We start from the raw sequence: 25,518 nt of genomic DNA on the forward strand, positions 1-25,518 counted from the left end.
GTATTCACACGTGAACACGGAGCAACAACGAGTGAAAGTGTAGCTCCATGTTTCTGTGACCTTTGGCAAACAACGCCCTCCAGAGAGTACGAACCCTGCGCGAGTACGAAATCTTCACGAGTACGAACCCTACGTGTGTACGAACTCTATGCGCGTACGACCTCTGCACTCCTGGTGTCGGCTGAACGCTAGCTCTTTCCTGTGGAAGTGGACGATCACGTCCCTTTGGCGCTGAAGCGTTAGTGGCTTCTCGTGGACGCTCAGTACTCCCACCGGCCTGAAGAAGGCGCAACAGACGCTGCAATGGAACACCAAGCTCCTCCCACAGGTGTCAGAGAACTCGCAGATGTACGATTTCTTGCCGCTGTGGATCCGCCCGTCGGTCAGTTCCACTCACCTGTCCTCTGGAGTGGGACCTGTGGGCTCAGCGGCGCCTCCAGCAGGCGGTTCTGTCGCTGCAGCTGATTCTCCACCTCCACCAGAAGAACTGGACCTTCAGCCGGAACCAGCAGGAAAAAAACTGGCTGTATTAATATGAATAATGATGAATACATGAGTGAAGTACTTCTACTTCATTTGAGTATTTTAATACTCAAATACATTTTAGAAAATAAAGATTTCTGAAAGAAAAGAGTTTGAAAAACATGTTTTTAATTAAACACGTAAAAAAAAAGAGTTAACAGATTATTAAAGGGACAGTTCAGGTTTTTAGAAGTTTGTTTTTTATCCCATGAAGAAAAGAACGAGACAGCGATGACATCAGCGATGACATCAGCAGCTGCTGGTCCTCTGCTGCCTCGTGTGGTCACTTTGTGTCACTGACGTAAATCTGAACAAAAGGATTTCAAAATAAAACATTTGAACTGACTGCCGGACGCAGTAAACGACAGTTTGTTTATGTTTGTGTGAAGTTTGGCTCGAGAGCGCCACCTGTGAGTTCACCGGAGACGAGGTCCATAAAAACCGCTTTAAACTGGACCTGTTCTCAGACCAAACGCTCCGTCTTCTACAGCTGCAGGAATCCCGAGTCCGAACCGTCTTTTCTCTGCTGCTCCGAGTCCTGTTCCAGGTCCAGTTCGGTCTCGGCGCCGCCCCCTGCTGTGTGGACTTTGAGGTGCCCATTGAGCGACCTCTTGGCCTGGAAGCTGCGTCCACAGAACCTGCAGGAGTACGGTTTCTCCCCGGTGTGGATGAGCAGGTGTCTCTTCAGGTCCACTTCCTGCATGAAGCCCTTCCCACACACCTGACACAGGAAGCGCCGCTCCTTGTTGTGGAAGCGCACGTGTGTGTCCAGCGTCTGCTTCTGCGTGAAGCCCTTGCCGCAGACGCTGCAGGAGAACGCGCGCTCGCCCGTGTGGATCTTCAGGTGCGTCTTCAGGTTTCCGCTCTGGTTGAAGGATTTCCCACAGAAGCGGCAGCTGAAGGGTTTTTCTCCGGTGTGGATCCTCAGGTGCATCAGCAGCGCCGCCTGCGCGGGGAAGCACTTCCCGCAGATGTCGCAGGTGTTTTTGACGTCGCGGTGGCTGCGCAGGTGGGCGGCGAGGTTGGCGGCGGACTCGTACTGGCTCCCACAGAGTCCGCAGCTGAAGTTTGGATCCTGAAGGTGAGTCTCCACGTGCTTGGCCAACAACTTCTTCCTGCCAAACGTTTCCCCGCACACTTTGCAGACGTGAGACTGCGACGAGTGGCAGCGCTGCCTCGGCACCTGCGTGACGTCCGCGTGCTCGCTCTCCATGTGCTGCCGCAGGCCGATCTTCTTCTTGAACTCCTGCGCACAGACGGCGCAGGCGTGAGCCGCGGCGCCGCCGTGCGCCTGCATGTGGCGCTGCAGAGACGTCATGTGAAAGAAGGCGCGGCTGCACTCCTGACAGCGGAACGCTCGCTCCTCCGTGTGCACGCGCATGTGTGACGTCAGGTTTCCCTTCTGACTGAACATCTTGCCGCAGACGCTGCAGCTGAACGGCTTCTCTCCCGTGTGCATGCGCACGTGCAGCTCCTGCGCCAGAATGGACGCGAAGCTCTTCCCGCAGAAGCCGCAGGTTTTGCAGCGCTCCCGGTGCTCCTGCAGGTGAACCCGCAGCTCGACGGCCGAGTCCAAGCGCTCGCCGCAGTAGCCGCAGCGGTGGTGGGGGTTTTTGGCGCAGACCTGGAGGACGTGTTTGAGCAGGTAACCTTTGCCCTGCAGAGCGCGTCCACAGACCAGGCAGCTGAACCTCTGAGGCGACCGCTGACGCCGGCGCGCCAAACGCTTTTTACGCTCGTGACTGGCGAGCGGCGGACGACCTCTTTTCTTTTTGTTTGGAGATCTGGGAGGAGGTTTCTGTTCGGCCCAGTCGTCGCCATCGTCCGAATCATCGTTGCTGTGGACGACTGAGCTGGGAGGAGACTCAGGAGGCTTTTCAGAGGGGGAGGGGAGCCGAGGTGGGGCAGGTGATCGTGGAGGTGATCGTGCACAGAGAGCTTCGCTGTCACAGTTGTTCGCTTCAGTCCGGTTCAGTTCTGCAGCGCCGGGAGAATGAGCATTGGTCTGGTCCAGGATCAGGGACTGAGGCAGATCTGAGGAGACAAAACACAACAGTGATGTCACATGATGGAGGTCAAGGGTTAACCATTGGTCAGTGAATTGAGTTTTACACCAGCAGGGGGCGCACTTCAACTCAGCAGAAGTAAAGGGAGACAAACGTAAGGCCAGATAATAAGGTCACAGTTATAGTCATCTAAAAAGATATGATCACGTCTTTATCTCACTGTGACACAGACACTTGTAAACCACTCACTCTACCACACACACACACACTCACTCCCCCACACCAAAGTCCATAGAGAAAATCAGTGATTTTAGCTGGCGAGGACTCGGGAGCTGCTGGTCCTCTGCTGCCTCGTGTGGTCACTTTGTGTCACTGAGTTAAGTCTAAATGAAGGATTTTAAAAGCCGAATTCACTCAAATCAGACATTTGAACTTAGTGATGGAGGCAGCAGCGGATCAACAGCTCCTGTGTGTGTGTGTGTGTGTGTGTGTGTGACGTTCAAATCACTGGTTTTCTCTATGAGGTTTGGTGTGACACAAACTTGATCCGTTACTTGAATAGTTTGTGTGCAGCAGCCTGACCTCTGACCTGCTGTGTGCAGCAGCCTGACCTCGGGCTTCAGCACGGCATCGAGCAGCCTCCTCTGGCTCTGGATCTCCCGCTCTGACCGCTCCACTCGGTCTTCGTACTCCGCCACGGTTTCCTCAAACAGAGCGACGATCTCCTCCGCCGCCGCCGCGAGTCGCTCGGTGAGCAGCGCTCTCAGCGCCGGGACCGGAGCCGTTTCTTCTTCTTTGTCCACCTGCAGCAGAAAGTCTTCAGCGGCAGCGCTGATCCGCGCATGTACCGACAGCCGCAGCTGCTGCACGCCGCACATTTTACCGCTGTTTGTCTCTCACTGCGGACAAAAGACACAGAGACACCGAGGGAAGTAAACAGAGAGAGAGTTCCGCGTCGACGACGGTGAGCGAACAGCGACCTCTGCTGGACTGGAGGACGAAGACGGAATTACAGAAGTCAACGTGAGAGAAGAACTCATTTGTACGAAGGAGTTTTAGCAGGGAAAAAAAAACAGCCCAAAAAAAGTAAACAGCCCCAAAAAAATAAACAGCAAAAAAAGAAAGGAACAGCCAAAAAAAATAAACACTAAAAAAAAAAAAATAAACTGCCAGATTTTTTTTTCTTGTGCCGGATTTTTTTTCTTCTTGTGCCGGATGTTTTTTTAGCGCTGGCCATAATACTCCTTCGTACATATGTGACATGGAATCATCTGCAACGCGTTTGACCTCAGGTTACAAGTTAAAGGGAAATCATTGACGTTTGAATAAAGGAGTTTGTTTATGATCACTTTTATTGATCAGTACAAAAATAAAGTGACTGTATAAACTGTTTTAAAACATGGAAAAAAACACAGCTTCAGACAGACCTGATATTAAAGGGACAGGGTTCTCACACCGCGGTTCACAGCAAATTCAAGGACCAAATGTGCTGACTCAGCTTCAGACGGGAGGACAACTTGTAAGAGCGTCTTCGTCCACTTTTATTGTGTATAAGTGATTGTCCTCAGGACATTTGTCTTTGGTCATTTTCTCTCTGTGTCTTCACTTTAGAGACACTGTCCACTGTCCACTGTCTGTCGGCGACGGCCTCGTCTACGAACATCAAGGAACACAGGGCGTGAACAGCAGGTGGCGTTCACTTTTACCTAAATGTCAACTTCACTTCTTTACTGCACAAAATTCAAGCACTTTCAAGGACCCATGTTTATCAAAAACCTTCAAGGGCCTTGAAAAAACTTCCAAATCACAAAACTTCAAGGACCCTTGGGAAGCGTGTGTTCAGAGCATGATCACGTCTTTATCTCCCGCGCTGACACCAAACCTCAGAGGTGAGAAGTAACACGCTACATTTACTCCGTTACAAGTACTTGAGGAACATTTTGGAAAAACTGTAATTTTAGGAGTACTTTTATTGTTTTATATAGTTTTATATAGTTATATTGTTTTATTGCAACACACTTTTACTTGAGTATATATTTGAAGAAAGAACGGAACTTTAACATCGTTCCATTTAATTTTTTTATTTTTATGTGTGATCTATTTCTCTCCCTGTTGCCGATGGCTGACAAAATCCTGCCAATCAAATGCAGCCAGTTGAGTCACATGACAAGTGTTGTCAGCTAACCAATACTTTTACAGTGCGGCGTGTTGATGTAACATTCTCACTTTTAAAAAACCCTGAACTTTCAACAGTTTTCAGACCTGCACCGAAGTCCAGACCAGTTCCTGAAGTTGTCCAGAGAGTGGAGCTGTTTTTAAAAACACAAAAGTGACTTGACTTTTTCCACACAATTCGTCTTAAAATGTCTTTCCTCTGTCCTGTCCTGTAGTGGGCTCCTGTTGTCCTCACAGCTGAATGAAGTTGCTGTGAACTTCCTGTGGTTTCTGCGTCACAGACGAGTGTTTGGGACCCAGGTCTCCGGTGTGGACCTTCATGTGCGAGTCCACCGAACGCTTCTCCTGGTAGCTCTTGCCGCAGACGTGGCAGCTGTACGGTTTCTCGCCGGTGTGCGTCAGCATGTGTCTCTTCAGGTCGATCTTCTGGACGAAGCCTTTGCTGCAGAGCTGACAGCCGAAGGGTTTCTCCTTCTTGTGGAACCGTTCGTGCGTTTCCAGCGAGATCTTCTGGCGAAACCTCTTCCCGCAGAGGCTGCAGATGAACGGCTTCTCACCCGTGTGGATCCTCATGTGCGAGTCCAGGTTGCCGATTTGGCGGAAGTTCTTCCCACAGACTCGGCACGTGTACGGTTTCTCACCAGTGTGGATCCTCTTGTGGACATCCAGGTGCTGGCTCATGGTGAACTTCTTGCTGCAGACGTCGCAGGAGTAAATACGGGGCTTTCCACCCGTGTGGCTCTTGATGTGTCTCCTGAGGACCGTGTTCTCGATGAACGTCTTCCCACAGAACTCGCAGATGAACGGCCTCTCGCCGCCGTGCAGCTTCATGTGCCGCTCCAGAGACCCTTTCCTGGGGAAGTCCTTGCCGCAGTCTTTGCACTGGAAGGGTTTCTGTCCGGTGTGCGTCCTCATGTGGATCTCCATGTCCCTGAAGCTGGCTCCGCAGATGTCGCAGATCCTGCTGCTTTCTCGGTGGCTCTGGATGTGGATCTGCAGACTCTCTGGCGACTCACACTGGTCGCCGCAGACGCCGCAGAGACACTGGGGATCTTTGGAATGAGTCTCGGCGTGTCGGACAAAGTTTCCTTTGTTGTGAAAGGCGCTCCCGCAGACCTTGCAGCAGTGAGACGGACTCAGACTGGGTTTGGAGCGTCGGCTCCTGGTGGTGGACACGTGGCTCAGACTGTGCTGCCTCAGTTCGGCGCTCTTTGAAAACCCTTCCCTGCAGACGCTGCAGCTGAACGGCGTCTGTCCGTCGTGGACCTTGGCGTGACGCTCCAGTGACCCGGCGTGACTGAACTGTTTGCTGCAGACGCTGCAGCTGAACGGCTTCTCCTCCGTGTGGATCCTCAGGTGCGTCGACAGGTTTCCTTTCTGGTTGAAGTGTTTTCCACAGACGTGGCAGGTGAACGGCTTCTCTCCCGTGTGCAGCCTCAGGTGCGTCTCCTGAGCTCGGATGGACGGGAACTTCTTCCCGCAGACGTCGCAGGTCCTGCTGCTGTCGCGGTGACTTTGGAGGTGGAGCTTCAGAGCGGCGCTCGACTCCAAACGCTCCCCGCACAGACCGCACTGACTTCCAGCCTCCTTTAAGTGTTTCTCTGCGTGTTTCATCAAAAAGCCTTTTCGGTCAAAGAGCTTCCCGCAGACTCGGCAGCAGAGAGACGTCGTCTCTTCATCGTCCTCCTCCTCCTCCTCCTCAGCAGGACCGTCCTCTGGAGATGCTGCTCGCCGCTCTGGTTCAGAGACGGATGTTCCGGGAGGAGACTCCTTCAGCCGGACTCCGAAAGACAGACACAACTCTGCAAACATGAAAACATCACGTCTTTAATCACAGTGCGCGCGCACACACACACACACCCACCGTCTCCAGTCACGTGACTTCAAACAAACAAAAACAGATGTAAATTTTCAACTCTCCATGGAGTTTACATTTATTTAATTAACTATAATCGTGACATTTCACATGGTCGAGTCTGTGTGTGTCTGTCTTGTGGACACTCACCTGTCCCCTCTGCTCTGTCCCCGGCCTCCTCGGGGTCTCTGTCCCCGGCCCCGGAGGCTCTGAACGCGGTGAAGATCTCCTCCACGGCGGCGGTGATGCGCTCGGCCACCAGCCGCTTCAGGTGCTGGGGCTCGGGTGGCGGAGCTCCGGTGAGCAGGCGGAGGATGTGCTCTGCCGCGGCCGCGAGCTGCTGCTCCACCGCGGCCTTCAGGCTCGGGTTCTCCGCGCGCCTCCAGCGTTTCTTCGACATTTTCCGCGAAACAAAGAGCGCAATGTAAACAAAGCCAGGTCACTTCCGGCTTCCCCGACCTACGCGGCGTCACTGCGTCGTGACGTTTTTGACTCTTGTGACGTCATCGTCATCGTCCACGCAGGGAACGTGGCCGCAGAACCAGAGGTGCTAACGCTAATGCTAACCACCGCTATCTGCACGTGAAGAAAAAAACACTCGTTTATTGATAAAAAAGAAAGAAAGAAAAAAAGTAAACGTTTCGCCGAGTGGTTTTGTTGTGACGTCATCGCTCTGACGTCATGGTTTTTATTTGCATTTGTGCATAAACTTCCAGGCTCATGGGTTAGAGTTAGTCAACATTTAAATGAAAGGGAAAGAACAGCATCACAGCAAATAGAACAATATTAAAATAACAAATAAAAAATATAATCATAAAAAAGTAAAAGAGATATAGAAAATAAAAGATTATACAGAGAGGTGGGATACAGTACTAAGAACATTGTGTGACACATAAATAAATGTGATGACGTTGTTATTCATATACATATATATGTACTGTATATATATATATGTATATATATATATTTATTTTACTTTATTCCATAACTTAAAATTCAAAATGTTAACAAATTAGATTTTGATTCAGAAGAAAAAGATTAAGACATTAAAACTGAAACTGTCAATAAAGTTGGACATTTGAAGTTTTTTTTTTTTTTTATCTTGATCAAGCGTGAAAACTGCACCAGATCCAGGTTTTGTTCCACATTAAAACTCTGAAGTTTCTTGGTCGTCTTTCACTTCTTTTTCTTCACAAACGTCTTTTTCCTGAAAAACAACATTTAAATGTTTATGTTTTCATTGGTCTTTATTTTATCCACTTAACTCAAGACTGTGATCTCTGTGTCACATGATCGACACGTCACGCAGATAAAGACGCGTCACGTGATCGTGTCTTTATCTCACCGTTAGGCAGACTTTTGTAAACCACTATCCCACACACACACACACACACACACATACACACACTCTCCCACACACACACACACACACACACACACACACTCTCCCACACACACACACACACACACCCACACACACACACGCACACACACACCCACACACACTCACACACACGCACACACACACACACCCACACACACGTACAAACACACACACACACACGTACACACACACACACACTCACACACACGCACACACACACTCTCCCACATACACACACACACACACACGCACACACACTCTCCCACACACACACACACACGCACACACACTCTCCCACACACACACACGCACTCTCCCACACACACTCTCCCACATACACACACACACACACACACTCTCCCACACATACCCACATGCACACACACCCACACACACACACACACACACACTCTCCCACACACACGTACACACACACACACACAAACATTATATAAGACTGGAGCTAACTGTGATCACCTGGTTTTCTTTCTCCTCCCTCTCCCTCCTCCTCCTTAGCTCCGCCTCCACCATATTGAAGAAGTTGTTCTCGGTGTTGAGGATCAGCTGATCGGGAGTCTCCTCCCCCTCCTCCCGACCTGTGACCTCCTCCTCTCGGCTCTGTGCCGAGCGACTCCTCTCCTTCAGACGGAGCTCCTTCTGTCGAGCCTCCAGGATTTTCTCACGCTTCGTCTCACGCTCAAACATCTGGAGACAAACGTCCACAATTTATGAGGTCATCTCTAGGCCACGCCCACAGCAGCATTGATCAAAATACCCTCTGTTGTCTGTCATGGCAGACCAGCAGGTGGCGATATCGCGGAAACTGAAGGAAGAGAACTCTACAGTTTATACTTCTGACTCCGCCCACTCCTGCTCAAAAGTTACCTACTGCAGCTTTAAGTGATGACGTGTGGTGTTTGTTGTTGAACTTTGACCTTTGTCTGATGAACAGTTAAAACGCTTGTAAGGGACGTGGTTCTCACCGCAGCCAGCAGACTCTTCTCGTTCTTCTGGACGGTGGACAGACCGGGACACACCTCCAGCAGCGTGGCTCCACCTTGCTGAGAACCGCACGCCACCAAGCGTCCGTGATGGTGAACACTGAGACTGAACAGAGCCTCGTCACACACCTGAGGACCAGAGACACGTCAGTGTTAGTGGGGACACAGACACCACGTGTCCCTCCCAGGGAGACTCCAGCACCTTGACACTGAGCGCCGGGTCGTTCTGTTTCAGCAGGACGTCCCAGGCGTCCAACACGCCGTCCATCTTCACCGTGAAGAAGACGGACGGTCGGACTGGACTCCAGCACGCGTCCATCAGGAAGGACATCTGATATCTGTGGGAAGAACATGTGTGAAATCTGGAGTTTGACACAAACGGAGCAGGACATCAGCGTGTCTCAGTCCTACTTGGTCCACATGATGGACGATTCCTTGATGTCCTCAGACCAGATCCGGGCGGTCCAGTCCCCCACGGTCAGGAAGTTTTTGGGGAAGAATGGGTTCCTCTGCAGGGCGTGGACGGGTCCATGGTGACCGTCGTACGTACAGACGATCTTCTCGGCCGGAGTCTTTGCTTTCCTGTTACAGGAGACGACCACGCCCTGCTCCGTCCCCACCATCAACTTAGTCGGCTGCAGAGACATGGAGGACAGAAACAGACTGAAGTCCACATCAGACCACAATCTCACAGTAGATGTGGTCATAAAACCTGATCTCACCATCGTGGCTTCAAACTCCAGAGAGATGGCTCCTAAAGCTCGGTCCAGGTTCCCCTCCCTGCCCAGGTCCAGAACCAGACGCTCTGTGGGCTCACTCATCTTACGGATGTCCCACCATAAAACCTGAATCATCCGTGGACACAGATCAGTCTTTCGTCAGGTGATCTGTGTCGTGTTGGTTCTTGGCCAGCAGGGGGTGTGCACAGATATAATAATTCAAACCTGTCCGTCGGTGGATGCAGAGAACGCGTCTGTCCCAGTCTTGGACTGAAGCCAGATGATTTTGTAGACTGGGTCTCTGTGACTCTGCTCCACAGAGGAAAACTCCACCGGGTGGCCTCCTCTCCGGGTGTCCCAGTACGCTAAAACAAACATACCCACATGTGATGAATGTCACTAGAGACAGAAAAATGTCCCCAGTCGGGACCTGAACGGTCTGGACCTGGACTCACCGATCTGTCCGTTGTAGCTTCCACCCACCAGAGTGTGCGAGTCTTTGGGATTATAGTCCAGACAGACGAGTGGAGACGTCGGCTTCAGCGCCATCTCTGGTCTATTCGGGTTCTCTGAAACACCAAACATCCATGTGAGCTGGACTCGGTGCTGCTTTCAAGTCCAGCTGCGGTCTCACTCACCAATGTCCCAGATATACGAGTCCACGCTCACGTCTTTGCTGCTTCTCTGGAACTCCAGGCAGGAGTAGGCGGCGGCCAGTTTCCTGCCGCTGTCCGGGTGCCAGGACAGACCGGTGACCATACGTTTGACCTCATTAGGATCTCTGTGCAGACAGGAACAATCAATCACAACGACCGATCACAGCAAACCAATCGCAAACCAATCACAACGATCAATCACAACGGCCGATCACAACGATCAATCACAACGATCAGTCACAACGATCAATCACAACGATCAATCACAACGACTGGTCACAACGATCAATCACAACGACTGATCACAACGATCAATCACAACGACTGGTCACAACGATCAATCACAACGACTGATCACAACAATCAATCACTATAACGGAGCGATCGATTGCTGTGATCACTGTGTCGATCAGTGCACCTGAAGACATTGATGGTTTTGGCGAACGTGGTCTCCTGACTCTCGTCCTCTTGGTCCTCGTCCTCAAAGTAGTCCTGGTAAAGGTCTGTGCTGTTGTTCTGTCTGCTGCAGTGCTCCATCACCTGATGACATCACAAACCAGGTTTATCTGCTGAGTAAATCTAACCAAGGTCTGTGATGTGGACTGATGTAGACTGTGGTGTGGGCTGAAGTGGATCTTACACTGCCCAGCTGCAGGATGCTGTTGATGTAGCCCTCGTCCTTCTCCACCTTCTTCCTGAAGCGAATGGTTTGTTCCATCTCGGCGGGGTTGATGTCTTTAGGCCACCCCCCCTCCACATGGTTCAGTCCACAGCTGCTGGACTCGAAACGTTCTGTGTTCACCTGGACAAACAGAACCAATGCTGACTCTCAACAAACTAGCACCCGGTCCTAGCCCTGGTTCTAGTCCTGTTCTGGTCCTGGTCCTGGTCCTGGTCTGGGTCTTAGTCTTAGTCTTAGTCCTAGTCCTGTACTGGTCCTGGCCTTAGTGCTGGTTCTGGTCTTAGTGCTAGTCCTGTTCTGGTCCTGGTCTTAGTCCTAGTCCTGTACTGGTCCTGGCCTTAGAGCTGGTTCTGGTCTTAGTGCTAGTCCTGTTCTAGCCCTGTTCTTAGTCCTGTTTCTTAGTCCTAGTCCTGTACTGGTCCTGGCCTTAGTGCTGGTCCTGGTCTTAGTGCTAGTTTTCTGGTCCTGGTCTTAGTCCTAGTCCTTTACTGGTCCTGGTCTTTGTGCTTCACTCATTCATGCATTCACTCATTGCTCCTTTAAATGCTCACCTGGTGCTCGGACATGTCCCTGCAGACCTGCAGCGCCCCCTCTCGGGGTCTGCGGAGGATAAATCTCTCCGTGACGCAGGGATCCGGCTGAACGTCCACCAGCAGGTCCGCGGGCCGGTCCGTGAACACACACTGACGGCCGAAGTGCGCGCGGAGCTTCGTGTACACGTGCACAATCTCCATGGTCCGAGGTGACGGGACCGTTTGTCTGCGTCTGTATCCTAGCAACGGGTCGGGGACGGGGCGTACCCGTGTCCTGGCAACAGAGGAAACTTTCAAAACAACTTTATTGCACAACCGGCGGGCGGACAGAAAGGAAGTCACGTGGAGTGTTCACGTGACTGTTTAAAACACGTTTATTTACTTTGTTATGAAGAAACGATTATAAACCACGGCCCCTCTCGTGACGTCCGAGTCCACAGAAGCTGAGAAAACTCACGTGAGAAGTCACCATGGCGACGTTGATCGTGAATTAACGGCCGGAACAGCTTTTATCACGTGACTCAAAGGGGCTGGGTTTCCGGCACAGGTCAGCTGACAAAGGAAGCTGTAAATCACGTGACTCGAGGTTGAGAGTGAAAACAAAGATGGCGGCGGTGACGGTGAAGACGAGACGAACGTTTTTAGTGATTTTTCTTTTTTTCTCTCTTTTTTCTTCTTCAGGTCAAAGTTCGTTCACGCGACAGGTGAGGCTTTTATTTTGAAACGTTCTGTTCAAACAAAGTCCAACATTTGTGACGAAAAAATGAAAAAAATAAATAAACCGGGACAAAAGTGAGGAAACGAAACTTTGTTTTTCAGATTAAGAGTCCGAGAGGTTTCAATAATTCTGATAAATGGGGTTGATTTTCTTTTGAAATGTAACTTTGATTTTGTTTTAACTTCCTGTTCAACATTTGTTTAAGAGAATGTTTCTCAAACTTAATTTAATTTAAACTTTAGTCTTTATTTAAGATTAAGAGTTTTTATCGTTTAAAGTAAAATGTAACAAAGTTTTGTGACTCCACATAAATATTTAACTTTAATTTTTAATTGTCAGACAAATAATTATATTTAATAATGAAATCAGTTTCTGTTTTAAGACAGTCAGAGAAAAATAAAATCAAAACAAGACAAAAGTAAAATACAGAGTTAATTCAAAGTATTTTTACTTCAAATCTGTTACTCTAAAATCTTTTTTGTAAATAATTCACTTTAAATTGACACAGTTTAAATATTTTACTCGAATGAGTTTTACATTTAATAACATTTGAGTCGTGTTTGTTACAGTTTGATCAATTATGAATTATCTGCCTTTGATCAGTCATTTATCATCTGCCTTTGATCAGTTATTGATTATCTGTCTTTGATCAGTTATTGATTATCTGTCTTTGATCAGTACTTGATCATCTGTCTTTGATCAGTCATTGATTATCTTTCTGCTTCAGTTGACTGTGCAGTTGAACCCTGGCTGGAGTGCACCGGCGCCTCCTGGTGGTGATCTGCTGCACATCAGAGCTGTGGGAGACAATGACACGCTGCACTTCCTGTTCTGCAGCCAGGGGGCGCCTACACTGCTGCTTGTCCACACCAACTCCTCTTCTTCTTCTGTCAAGGTCAGAGGTCACATGACCAATCGCCATAATACAGGAAGTAGTCGTTTGCTTAGCAACAGTGAAGTCGATTTAGTTTTCAAAATAAAAGTCTCAGTGTGTGTTTGAACTGTTCCTAATTTTCTGACCGTCTGTCTCCTCTCAGGTCGACTGGACACTGTTTTTGGCTCGAAACACCACGGGCAGCCTGAGGGTGGAGCCAGAGAGCAGCGTCCTGTCCAGCACTGCGCTCGTCTTCAGCAGGGTCAGAGACGTCCACCTTAAATCAGCCCGTCCATCTAAAATCCACACACACAGGAAGTGAACATGTCTCTGTCTCTCTCAGTTGCTCGAGTACGATGACATCAACGACACGGCCTCGATGACCTCTGACCTCTTCCCTCCGTACGAGCTGCAGAACCTGGGCTGGTCTCGTGTGAACTCGTCTGACCCGTTTGCTCCTCTCTGTGGATCCGTGGTCAACAGCAGCGGCTCCATCTGCCTGCAGGTCTGTCACCATGGTGACGCCCATCACACGATCACGTGATCATTTTATACATTTCACTCAGAAATATTCTCTACAGTTGTCGGCGTTTGAGTCTGAGGGGCGTGACCAGAGCTGGCCCCGCCTCTTGCACACAGCTAACTCCTCCCAGCTGGGGGTGTGGCTTGACGGTGTGTCGCCAAGAGCGGCTCGTTCCAGGTTCATGCTGGAGCTGCAGGCGGTGGGCGGAGCTTATCCTCTGAGCAGAGTGGACGTCCATCAATCAATCGACGACGAGTTCACGCCGTCCATTTTCAAGGTTAAAAAAAAAAAATCACATTTCATTTCAACAAATAAACTTCAGTGATTGATTCTGTCCACGTCTGTCTGTCCCTTTCTGTCCACGCGTGTCCATAGGCGTCCCACTGGGTGTCTTCGGCGAACGGCAGCTCTGAAGTCGTGGGTTTCGTGCGTTGGCGCTCCGTGGCGTTTCGTCGCTCTAAACCAGCGCTGGAGGACGCCACGCCGTGCCGTAACTCCGCCCCCCGTCCACAGAGCAGCGAGGCGGCAGCGGCGGCATCCGGTCTGATTCGAGCGTTTTACTCCAACATCGAAACGTTTGGTCTGAACGTGAGCTTCGGTCTGGCGGGAGAACCATTCTACAACAGCACGCGCCTCCTGTCCTGGTGCGACGCCTCCTCCTCTCTGATTGGATGTTATCAGTTTTTCTTTCTGCTTCTTCTAACATGTCGCTCTCTCCCTCAGGACGCTGCTCGTGGGCGTCGGCTCTCCTCCCGTCGACTCCTTCTCGGCACTCGTCGTCGCCATCATGGCGGTCGGGCTGGGAGCGCCGGTGCTGGTCCTGTTAGTGGGCGGAGTCTGGATCTGCACGCGCAAGAGAGCGATGGAGCAGACGGCAGCCTACGAGCCAATCAACTGACAGCTGAGTGTCAGAGACTTTAGACTTGATGATGTCATCCGTCCAGGCGACCAATCAGAGCGAGGTTTGATTCTTTTTTGTTTTTTAAAAACCTTTTAAATCTTTTCATTTTTTTAATGATAGCGTTTTTAAAGTCGTACGACAGAAGTTTCCGATGTTTTGTCGTCTTTCTCATATGAAGTTAATTTTAAATAAGTCGCACAATCGTACGACGCTTTTTTACTGAATTTTTATTTATTTAAATTTGAGGTTTTTTGTTTACAAAAACATTTACAGATTTACAATAAAACATCGTAAAGAAACGCGCTTACGCGGCGGTTACCAATCAGAACGCAGCATTTGCAACACCTGATTTTTTAAATTTCATTTTTATTTCAAACACAAATGTTTTTCTGTGAAAACGTTGTCGTCTTCTGTTGTTTAAATAAAGTTCTGAACAAAAACAAAGTCCGGTTTCCTGCAGGTTCCTTCAGTCCAGACTCAGATTAAAATACTGCAACAGGGTTAAAAACCACTCCGTCCCGGTTCAAGTCCTGGTCCTAAATGGACTCGATCTGTCGGCGGACTTTCTCGGACGCGAGGCGGTCGAGCCAACGCTGGCGAACGACCACGAGGACGGCGAAGAGCAGCGTCAGAGCCAACATGGCCGCCTCGAACTTCCAGAAGAGATGGTCCTCCATCACTGCAGAGCGACAGCTGAGGGGGCGGGGCAAGAGCAGGGGTCAGAACACACACACACACATACACACACACACACGGACGGACAGGTGAAAGTTTTACCTCTTATGCTCTTCTTTGTTGGACTTGGTGCAGTTCACTCTCTCCACGTATCCTGTGAGCTCACAGGACGACCACGACTTCTACACACACACACACACACACACACACACACACACACACACACACACACACACACACACACACACACACACACACACACACACACACACACACACACACACACACACACACACACACACACACACACACAGGTTCAGTGAAGTGAAATACCAGTGAACGTGGTTTTCAGACTCGTGTTCAACACATTTGCAGATGAACGTTAATGTTTTTCGGTCTTTTTCTCTTTGATCTACAGTTGGACCTGAAAGATCTCGTTCAATCATAACATACACGACCTCAGGTCTGTACACGGACAACATCGTGGAACAGTTCACACAATGAGCGAACACTAGGGGGCAGTGGAGAGAAAAATCTCTGACAGAACCAGACTCAGATGTGCAGCATCTGCCTCGACCGGTTGGTGTGAAAGGACAAATGGAGACAGAAGAGAGAGACGAGGAGCAGAGACACAACAACAGGACAGTTATGGCGTATTTCCTGTGACGGGACTCTGACCAATCATGGCATAGTACCTACTACTAGCACACTTGGAACCTCACCATCGTGGAAACGCTAATTAAACCGTGCTGTGCGAGGCGAGTAGAGCCGGTGGAAATGTGCCAGTGATGACATGTTTATACAACTATGATGTCATTTATATAAGCAGCCGCAGAGACTGTTGATAACAATTATATTGATACAGACTTTAATTATAGCATCATAATAATGGTGATGATATGTATGATAATTGTAATAATTATAATACGATAATAATAATGATAATTATTATTATAATAATGATCATAACTAATTACAATAATTATAATATAATGATAACAATAATAATGATAATAATAGGATGACTTCTGTCTCTACCTCACCTCTCTCTTGTTCTTCCTCTCCTCTGTCCTCCATTTTCCTTTCACCCCAACCAGTCGAGGCAGATGCTGCACATCTTCTTCTGCTAAAAGAGAGTTCTTTATCTCTACTGCCCCCTAGTGTTCGCTCATTGTGTTGGGTTTCTCTGCTCTCCCTGATGTTGTCTATGTACAGACCTGAGATCATGTATATTATGATTTGGCACTGTACAAATAACATTGAATGACTCTTCAGTGATGACTCTCTGACCAATCAGAGAGCAGCAGTCTGATGACGTCACACGTTAGTATCAGCTGAACCTCGTCAGGTTCTACCACTGGTGGAGAGAGAAGCGTCATAAAGTCGTGTAAACACTCACCGTCTGGAAAGCATTGCACTCTGAACACGCTGTGGTCACTATAAACTCCTCCAGCTGCCAGCAGGGGGCAACTGCAGGTTTCACTGCTGCAGGAAAAGAGGAGAGGTCAGGGGTCAGCTTCTTAAATGTGAATTTTTTCCTGCTTTCTTTGCTGTGATGAATTTTAAAGGTTTGACAAACACTGATGAACATTCTCTGACATTTTCTGAAAAACAATGAATGAATGAATGAATGAATGAATGAATTCATGGAGAAAATAAAAAGATTAGTTCAAACCTGCAGTTTTATCTTCACTCAGCAGGGCGGCTCCAAACACTCTGAAACAACAACACAAGTTCTGGTTCTGGGCTGAGGACGTGGTTTGTTCAAAAATGACCTTGATGTTTGTGTTATTTCGGTTTCCTGCTGCACTGACAAGTCTCAAAACATTGTTTCAATAAATCCTGATTTTTTACAGACAAACTGAAGAGTCAGAGTGACCTCTGACCTCTGCGCACACACACTGACCTGAGGGACACGAGGCCCCAGAAAAGAGCGTGAAGTACAAGGATTCGAGGTCGACAGCACACCACGGGAATCCGACAGTCGCTCTCCATCAGTCTGCTCCTCCACCACGACGTCGCCGCTGCCACACTGACCGCTGACACTGACCGCTGCTTCACTGCTCACTGCCCGTTTCCATGGTGATTCCACTGAACCAACTCAAAGCTGCTGAAACCTGAGAGAGAGAAATAGATCAATCATCAATGAATCACAGTACAAAACCGCTCACTCTCCCACACCAAACCTCATCAAGAAAATCAGTGATGTTAGCTGCGGGGACACAGGGGCTCTGCTCCTCTGCTGCCTCGTGTGGTCACTCGCTCTGAACACGGGATTTCAGTGTTTGGTGTGGGAGAGTGAGTGCTTTACAAACTTCAGTTAAACACATTCTTAAGATAATGATGGAATAAAATCTCTGTCAGTTTAAGTCTATGATATCTGAAAATATCACGCGTTATCACTGTTATTATTACTGATATTATCACCTGTTATCACTGTTATTATTACTGATATTATCACCCGTTATCACTGTTATTATTACTGATATTATCACCCGTTATCACTGTTATTATTACTGATATTATCACCTGTTATCACTGTTATTATTACTGATACTATCACCCGTTATCACTGTTATTATTACTGATACTATCACCCGTTATCACTGTTATTATTACTGATACTATCACCCGTTATCACTGTTATTATTACTGATACTATCACCTGTTATCACTGTTATTATCACCTGTTATCACTGTTATTATTATTTTTTATTATGTTATTATTAGAATGATGTTTTTATGTTACTTTAGTTTACTTTGGTCTTCTACTTAACATATATATTTTATTACTTTGTATATTTTGTAAATGTTTACACTTGTAAATTCGTTGTCACAAAGACAATAAAGAACATTATGTTTTCATTTGTTGCCCTGCACATATTTCATGATGTTTTTCTCTTATCTTATTTCTACACTGTTGTTTTTGTAAACTACTGTAAAACTACCAATGAATAATGATCTTATCTTAAACCGCTTGAATCAGCTGACAAGCGACTCATCGATCGATCGATTCTTCTGCTCTCATAACAAACGCCTGGACTTAGCACGGCTCAGCTAACAGGCTAAAATTAACAGCGACAAAAACTTCTAACAGGAAAAACACACACGCGCGCGCATACGCAAACACACCAGGATTTCGTGTGTGTGTGTGTGTGTGTTAGCCTGCTAATGCTATCAGACTCTCTGTATGCTACCGTTAGCTTAGCTTAGCGCCAGCTGTGAACACTCACCCATGAACCGCCGCCATTTTGAAGATCGGTGAAGAAAAGAAGAAGATAAAATGGAGGTTTAAACACAAAGTGACCGTTTTTTTCCGCTGAAATGACGGAGACGCGATGAAAACACAGCCGCTGTTGCCGGGACAGTGAGTCCACGGCCCGAGGACACGTCCAACACGGATCTTTAACACGGTCCACACACTTCCGGTACACTTCCTTCACAATAAAAGCACCTACCCGCCTCTGATTCTAACGTTGATTTATTTTTTTTTTAAAAAAAAGTTTTTATTACGTCTTATTTAACACAAAATAAAACAACAAAAACACTGAATGCATTTATTCATTTTGAATCACATGTTCAGCTAATGAGCGAATGAATAACGTTCATATAAACGCGCCAAAAACACAATAAAACGTTATACATGTTAAGTTTTTTAAAACTTTATTCTGACATTTATTGTGAAGGTCTACGTGCGTCACTTCCTTTTTCTCTTCTCGCTCGCTCTCGTGTGTTGGAAACGTAAACGTCGTCACAGCGTCACTGCAGCGCCGCCTAGTGGCCGCTGCTTTACATTACAGGATAAACAGATCAAATGTATTTTATTTTTTAATATTATTATTTAATGAATCATTTTCTTTCACAGATGTAAAATACGTTGTATATTTTTGAATGAAGTTATAAATAATAAATAAATACATTTTATAATGATTCACTTGATTTGCTAAATACATGTGGAGGATAAAGCGGTAGTAGATGAATGAATGTGTGTTTATACATTTATTCATTTTGAATCATATGTTCAGCATATGAGTGAATGAACAAAGTGTTCATATTAGTGCTGTCAGTTAAACGCATCATTAACAGTGTTAACGCAATCCCATTTTAACTGCGTAATTTTTTTTTACCGCAAGATTAACGTTCTTTTTGGCCGAGCAAACTTTGTCCATTTTTTCACATGCTGTTGCAACAACTAGTAACGTTAGAAAAACTACAACACCACACGGGATCTAGCTCGAGCAGAAACAACACACACTTGCACACGAGAGTAGTAAGCTAACGTTCCGTTTTAATATGAGAAGAAATAATGGGACAAAAAGAAATCAAGGGACATTTAGAATAGATAAAAATGTTAACTATGAATCTTTTAATTGTTTGACAGCACTAGTTCATATAAATGTGCCAAAAACACAATAATATGTTATACATGTTAAATATATGAAACATTTAAGATTCCTTTCCAGCGAATCAGCAGGGGTTCTTATTTTGAAATGCCCCAAAAAAGTAGCAAATGTCGCAGGTAAACTTCCTGTTTGGTGAAGATAGTTTGTCATGACAATGATTGTCCACCAGGCAGTGCCTGTCAGTTCAGTGACTGTGGACAAAGACGTGTGGACACCTCGATCCGCGTGGACAACGACACACCTGACCAGCCCGATTCTTCAGGCTCCGCCCCCACCAGCAGAACTTCTCCAGGTTACACTGAGACAGTGATACAGATTCACACAGAGAGACAGAGTCAGACAGTGAGACAGAGACAGACAGTCGTGTCCATGGAAACGTGATCTTTTACCAGGACGGTGACTCTGCGTCTCTTCAGACGTCGACAGAGTCCGGGAAGTCGAGCGACGTCATTTGTCATCGCAGATCTGACAACGTTTGACCCAGAGGCCACGCCTCCTTCATTCTGATGGACAGAACAATAAATAAATAAATAAATAAACAAACAAACTTGTTAATTTATGCTGTGAGGTTTTTCCCAGCACGCACCTGTTCTTCCTGCAGTGGACGCATCACACGTGTGACGTCAGGTAAATGACAGTCAACTCTGTGCAACAACGAGACGCAGCAGAGCAGCAGGAACACAGTCAGCCTCATCAATCAACCAACCAACCAATCAATCAATCAACCAACCAACCAAACAACCACCCAACCAACCAATCAATCAATCAACCACCCAACCAACCCTCCAGTCAGAGCCTTGCTGTTTCTTCTTCTGTGTAAAAACGAAGTTCAGCTCCAGACGGAAACACAATAATCCTCTTAGTCTGCTTTAGTTTGGTCACATGACCAGACAATGACATCACACTCATTTCCTCCAATCACAGAGTGACTTGTCACAGCTGCAGCTCAGGACAGTTTGACCCGGTAACAGATGACGTTGTCAGTTTTTCTGATACTTTTATAAAAAGTTGAATAAACAAAAGTGAACAAAATGAATTTTCATGCTTTCATTCATGAAGATTTGACATCACGTCTGAAATCACAATCATTCAAATCACTCACGGATGAACAAGCTCCGCCCCCTGTTGTGTGTGTGTGTGAGCGTATGAGTCTGCAGCTGAGACTTATGGGTAAAAATTCTGCCACAGGCGACACAGCCATGTGCTGAGTTTTCAGACTGGACCTGCTGTTGTGGCTTTTCCTGCAGTCAGAGAGTGTGACTGACTGTTGCTGCAGCTACAGCTGAGTTTCCTCTCACTTCACTGGAAACTGTTTTTAAAACTGGTGCTTCACTCGTCTCTGTCCAATCGTCCTCACTGTCTTCACTTACAGAGGATGCTTCACTCGTCTCCTTCCCGTCATCGTCACTGTCTTCAGTCTGGTCCTCAGGACCCCGTGGACCTGAGCTGCTGGCTGGTTCTGGTTCTTGTGGTCCACAGTGGTCTCTGTTGTCCTCAGTGAGACTGTGATGATGAAGCTGTGAGGAATCAGGTTTCTATCACTTCCTCCTCTTCCTCTTTAATGTGGGGGTGCTCTGGCGCCTCCTCCTGGTCCACACTGGAGCTGCACTGCTGCTGCTCGGAGGGAACTTCTTTCATCAGCAGCAGCTGCTGTAGAATCAGAATCAGAATCAGCTTTATTGGCCAAGTATGTGAACACGTACAAGGAATTTGACTCCAGTTTTATCCTTAGCACACGCTGTACATTCAACGTAAAACATGAACATACATAAACATCAACATAACATAACATACATTCAACTGGAAAGAAACAGGACAACAAAGAACAATCATTTAAAAGATGGGTATAAGTGAATAAAGAGGTCCAGTCTATTTTTAATATACATAGGCATATTATATTAATATATTTATGTTATATTATACATAGACACTTTAAACACAAACAGTGACGTGTGAAACCTTCACATACGTGAAGATCATCCATCTTCTCTGATGTTCCTGTCACTCTGCTTTTATTTTGAAACCACCAGTATCTTCTTCATTACAGCTGTTTTTGATTTATTTTTAAGGTTGATTTCCTTAAAGAAACGTGAATAGAAACGGTTTCTTTTTTAACTTTAAATACTTATGTAAATAAATAAAATACATACATGTGTCTTTACTTTCAATGAAATGTATGAAAATTCAGAGCAGTGAAGTAAATATTGACAAAGTAACAGCCTTTAAATCCTCACACACACACACACTTCATCATGATATAATATTAGATAGAATATCTATATATTGATCACATGAACATATGTGTTTATATTCACACCTGTGACTTCTGTTTAATTATAACTTCCGCTTTAATTAAAGTTGAATTAAATTAAATAAAAATGAACACATTCTCAAACACTTTCAGTCACGTGACTAAACGCTCTCACGTGACCCACGACGGTCATAGTGACCGGTGTTCCTAATAAAGTGACCAAAACAAACAAGTTTACCTGACATGTTTGCCCCGCACACACCCGTCTGACAGCAGCTAACGTGCTAAGCTAACAACGGGCGTAGATAGCAAAACATGAGTCATTTCCTGTGCTAACATCGTCTTCTTCGCATCTTTAAAACGCGCATTTCCTGTCATTCCTGTTTCCGTGAAAACGTTTATACTTTTTTTTTTTGTTTTGACTATTTATTTTGCCTTTTTTTCCTTCTGAGGGACGATGGACAGGAAGTTATGTGACCCAAAAGTAAAAGCAAATACTTCAAAATAAAAGCCAAGAGGATAGTCGAGAAACAAATAATAGCCAGACAGACAAAGTGATGTTTACCCCCGCTACCAGTAGGTGGCAGTATGATAGTATTTAACTGTATGCCTGGTTTGCTCATAGGCCTATAATTGGAGAAGGGTCTATTTATTTATTTATTGAAATACAGTTACATTACAAAAGTGAAGAAAGAAACATATTACATTAGTGAACAAACAGAGCAAAAACAGGAGAAATAAAACTTTGCCAGGGGTGAAAACGTTTATACTTCGTGAAGACGGCGTGTTTGTTCGGTACGTTCTCAATAAAGTTTTGAAAAAAAAAAATGGTTTGACTGAGTGGTGTTGCCGTAGCTGTGTGTGTGTGTGTGTGCGTGCGAGCGAGCGAGCGAATGACCTACGGTTAGCTTAGCCTGTTAGCCGAGCTCAGAGATGTCCCCGTCCCCGTGTCTGTCTCTGTCTCTGTCTCTGCTGAGACACGGTGTGCAGCAGCGCCTCGCAGCGGCCGCGGAGCAGATTTTCGAGTTGTTTGAAAAAGCCCTCGCGGAGTATGAGGATGAATTCACTCGTTCACTTCAGGAGGAAACCGTCTTCAGACGTCACGTTCACACTGAAGGTTTGTGCGTTTACGACACTGTCGACGGTTTTTGTGATTTTTGTCTGATTTTTATGATTCCATGTCTTTGATGTGCGCGCGTGATATAACGCTTCACGAGTTCACGTAAATAAAAGTTTTACTTTTGTCCCTGAAAAATAAGAACCAATGGCAACAGAGAATTTACAGATGTTTGGTCAATAAAAGTTAATTTAGCTTGACTTGAAGAGGTTAATTTATACATTTATAAAACAATTTAATGAAATTACAGATATTTTAAATAACTTATTGCTTATTATTTCCTCCATTACTCGTGGAAATGATGATGATCAAGAATGTCGCGTTTCTGATTAAGTTTGAATGACTTTCTTTGTTTTATGGAGCAAGGAAAGCAGAAAATATTCACATTTAAGAAGCAGAAAAATCACAGAAATTTAATGATGATTTATAAATTACTATTTAATTAATTTAATCAATTAGCAAATTAATAAAGTAATAATTATCCATGAATCGAATTAGATTCAAATGAGCTGATAAATGTTATGATTTAAAAAATGAAAACATCTGTAAATAAAAGTTTATAAGAAATGAAATCTTTTCAAGTGTCTATATGTTTTTATTGTTTGTTTTGTGTGTCAGTGTCTGCAGGTGTCCAGCAGGGGGCAGTGAGAAAGGATGAGGTGGAGCCTGAATGTCACCACATTAAAGAGGAACAGGTGGAACCGTGGACCAATGAGGACGAAGACGTGACCGAGTTCAACTTCAGTCCCGTTATCGTGAAGGACGAGGACAGACCTGAGCTTCATCAGAGTCTCACTGAGGACAACAGAGATGACTGTGGAGGACCAGAAGCAGATGGACATTTAGTACCAGTGAGTCCTGAAGCAGCTGAAGACGTTTCTGCCACTGAAGACAGTGAAGATGACTGGAGGACGAGCAGGAAACGAGCAGGTCTGAAGAAACGTAAAACACATGTTTCTGTCGCAGAGAAACCGTTTGTTTGCACCGAGTGCGGGAAAGGATTTAAGCTGAGGGATCATCTGAAGGCACACGAGAGGATTCACACCGGAGAGAAACCGTTCGGCTGCTCCGTCTGCGGCAGGAGATTCAACCAGAAGTCAAACCTGCGGAGACACGCGGTCACGCACACGGGAGAGAAACCGTTCGTTTGCTCCGTGTGTGGAAACAGATTTCGCCTCAAGGACAGTCTGAAGTCACACCTGAAAATCCACACTGGAGAGAAACCGTTCGGCTGCTCCATCTGCGGGAAAACATTCAAACAGAAAGAATATTTAATGGAACACACGGTCGTCCACACGGGCGAGAAACGCTTCGGCTGCTCAGTTTGTCACCGCAGTTTTACCTGGCGTCATCAGATCAGGAGCCATCAGTGTGTTAGAGACTTATCGCTGCTTCACCAGAGTCTCACTGAGGACAGCAGAGAGGACTTTGGAGGACCAGAACCAGCCGGAAACTCAGGTCCAGATGGACATTTAGGACCAGTGAGTCCTGAAGCTTCAGGGGCGTTTGCAGCTGAAAATCTTTCCGGTTCTACGGACGGTGAAGACGATCAGAGGACGAGCAGGAGACGAGCAGATCTAAAGAAACTGAAGCCAAATGTTTCTGCTGCAGAGAAACCGTTTGTTTGCACCGAGTGCGGGAAAGGATTTAAAGTGCGGGCTCATCTCAAGGCACACGAGAGAATTCACACCGGAGAGAAACCGTTCGGCTGCTCCGTCTGCGGAAAAAGATTCAACCAGAAGTCAAACCTGCGGAGACACGCGGTCACGCACACGGGAGAAAAACCGTTTGTTTGCTCCGTGTGTGGGAACAGATTTCGCCTCAAGGACAGTCTGAAGTCACACCTGAAAATCCACACTGGAGAGAAACCGTTCGGCTGCTCCATCTGCGGGAAAACATTCAAACAGAAAGAATATTTAACCAAACACATGATTGTCCACACGGACGGAGACGGGACGAGAGGGGCGGAGCCGCCAACCAGCAGTTAGGAGAGGCTGTGTTCATAATTTAATATTTCAACGTAGACGTCTTCAGGGCGGGACTATAAGCATTAGCATTAGCAAGTGTTTTGTGTTTTTGTCGCCCCCTAGTGTCGGCGGCACTGTGGCGTTAACAGAAGCTTGTGGACACTCTGACTCCGTGTCTCGTCCAGAGCGACGTCACTCGCAGTAAAACTACAACGTGTGCAATATGGCCCCCAAGTGGCTGTTTGATCCAAAATGGCCGCCATTCCTGTTGTTGTTTGGGTCAGAGGTCATGTGTCCTGACCTTTCACGCGTGTTATTAAATGACTTTTCATCACAAACGTTTTTTGTTAGATCTCGTGTCGCCCGGTGACATGACCACGCTGCACACAGGAAGTCATTTGTTTCGCTCGCAGACGGAGGTGACGGTGGTTTGCTTCCGCCCGGCTCTGCTGCCGTTTACACACAAACGCTCCCTCCGTCTGTCACAATGACGTACTGCAGCTTTAAGTGATTATTAAATCATCTGACAACGATTTTGACAAGTTATTTTTAGAAG

General features: G+C 46.7%; 6 protein-coding genes and 1 long non-coding RNA gene across 8 annotated transcripts; 2 read left to right on the top strand and 5 right to left on the bottom strand.

Moving 5' to 3' along the window:
- Window positions 1-634: 634 nt before the first annotated feature.
- LOC131447468 (oocyte zinc finger protein XlCOF6-like) lies at window positions 635-3,460 on the bottom strand. Its single transcript, XM_058619282.1, has 2 exons — window positions 3,118-3,460; window positions 635-2,556 (listed from the first exon to the last, which is right to left on the bottom strand). Exons 1-2 carry the CDS (start codon window positions 3,404-3,406, stop codon window positions 1,007-1,009), a joined length of 1,839 nt encoding a protein of 612 aa, XP_058475265.1. The 5' UTR covers window positions 3,407-3,460; the 3' UTR covers window positions 635-1,006.
- Window positions 3,461-3,854: 394 nt separating this feature from the next.
- Window positions 3,855-7,063, bottom strand: LOC131447469 (gastrula zinc finger protein XlCGF57.1-like). The gene is made up of 2 exons (XM_058619284.1): window positions 6,709-7,063; window positions 3,855-6,505 (listed from the first exon to the last, which is right to left on the bottom strand). Exons 1-2 carry the CDS (start codon window positions 6,956-6,958, stop codon window positions 4,935-4,937), a joined length of 1,821 nt encoding a protein of 606 aa, XP_058475267.1. The 5' UTR covers window positions 6,959-7,063; the 3' UTR covers window positions 3,855-4,934.
- A 560-nt stretch (window positions 7,064-7,623) lies between these two features.
- Window positions 7,624-12,000, bottom strand: dnai2b (dynein, axonemal, intermediate chain 2b). Of its 2 annotated transcripts, none has more exons than XM_058619286.1 (13): window positions 11,916-12,000; window positions 11,552-11,807; window positions 10,959-11,120; window positions 10,737-10,858; window positions 10,301-10,443; window positions 10,118-10,231; window positions 9,888-10,027; window positions 9,666-9,788; window positions 9,355-9,578; window positions 9,146-9,281; window positions 8,926-9,072; window positions 8,420-8,647; window positions 7,624-7,765 (listed from the first exon to the last, which is right to left on the bottom strand). In XM_058619286.1, the coding sequence occupies exons 2-13, from the start codon at window positions 11,732-11,734 to the stop codon at window positions 7,706-7,708; spliced, it is 1,782 nt and encodes a 593-aa protein (XP_058475269.1). In that variant the 5' UTR covers window positions 11,735-11,807; window positions 11,916-12,000; the 3' UTR covers window positions 7,624-7,705. The 2 variants fall into 2 exon arrangements, with proteins under 2 accessions (XP_058475269.1, XP_058475268.1); XM_058619285.1 differs by having other exon boundaries at window positions 11,552-11,823.
- Window positions 12,001-12,087: 87 nt separating this feature from the next.
- On the top strand, window positions 12,088-14,821 carry glmp (glycosylated lysosomal membrane protein). The gene is made up of 7 exons (XM_058619292.1): window positions 12,088-12,237; window positions 12,979-13,146; window positions 13,289-13,387; window positions 13,469-13,630; window positions 13,707-13,925; window positions 14,024-14,292; window positions 14,372-14,821. Exons 1-7 carry the CDS (start codon window positions 12,139-12,141, stop codon window positions 14,544-14,546), a joined length of 1,191 nt encoding a protein of 396 aa, XP_058475275.1. The 5' UTR covers window positions 12,088-12,138; the 3' UTR covers window positions 14,547-14,821.
- Window positions 14,822-14,895: 74 nt separating this feature from the next.
- Window positions 14,896-18,646, bottom strand: jtb (jumping translocation breakpoint). The gene is made up of 6 exons (XM_058619295.1): window positions 18,458-18,646; window positions 17,131-17,341; window positions 16,900-16,940; window positions 16,624-16,709; window positions 15,327-15,406; window positions 14,896-15,242 (listed from the first exon to the last, which is right to left on the bottom strand). Exons 2-6 carry the CDS (start codon window positions 17,217-17,219, stop codon window positions 15,086-15,088), a joined length of 453 nt encoding a protein of 150 aa, XP_058475278.1. The 5' UTR covers window positions 17,220-17,341; window positions 18,458-18,646; the 3' UTR covers window positions 14,896-15,085.
- A 1,370-nt stretch (window positions 18,647-20,016) lies between these two features.
- LOC131447480 (uncharacterized) lies at window positions 20,017-22,392 on the bottom strand. The gene is made up of 3 exons (XR_009234045.1): window positions 22,117-22,392; window positions 20,214-21,277; window positions 20,017-20,130 (listed from the first exon to the last, which is right to left on the bottom strand). It is a non-coding gene; the product is annotated as an uncharacterized LOC131447480 (long non-coding RNA).
- A 364-nt stretch (window positions 22,393-22,756) lies between these two features.
- Window positions 22,757-24,983, top strand: LOC131447473 (gastrula zinc finger protein XlCGF57.1-like). The gene is made up of 2 exons (XM_058619289.1): window positions 22,757-22,995; window positions 23,614-24,983. Exons 1-2 carry the CDS (start codon window positions 22,812-22,814, stop codon window positions 24,981-24,983), a joined length of 1,554 nt encoding a protein of 517 aa, XP_058475272.1. The 5' UTR covers window positions 22,757-22,811.
- The last annotated feature ends 535 nt before the right edge of the window (window positions 24,984-25,518 follow it).

The sequence above is a fragment of the Solea solea genome, chromosome 20 (assembly GCF_958295425.1).
Source record: "Solea solea chromosome 20, fSolSol10.1, whole genome shotgun sequence".
Lineage (NCBI taxonomy): Eukaryota > Metazoa > Chordata > Actinopteri > Pleuronectiformes > Soleidae > Solea > Solea solea.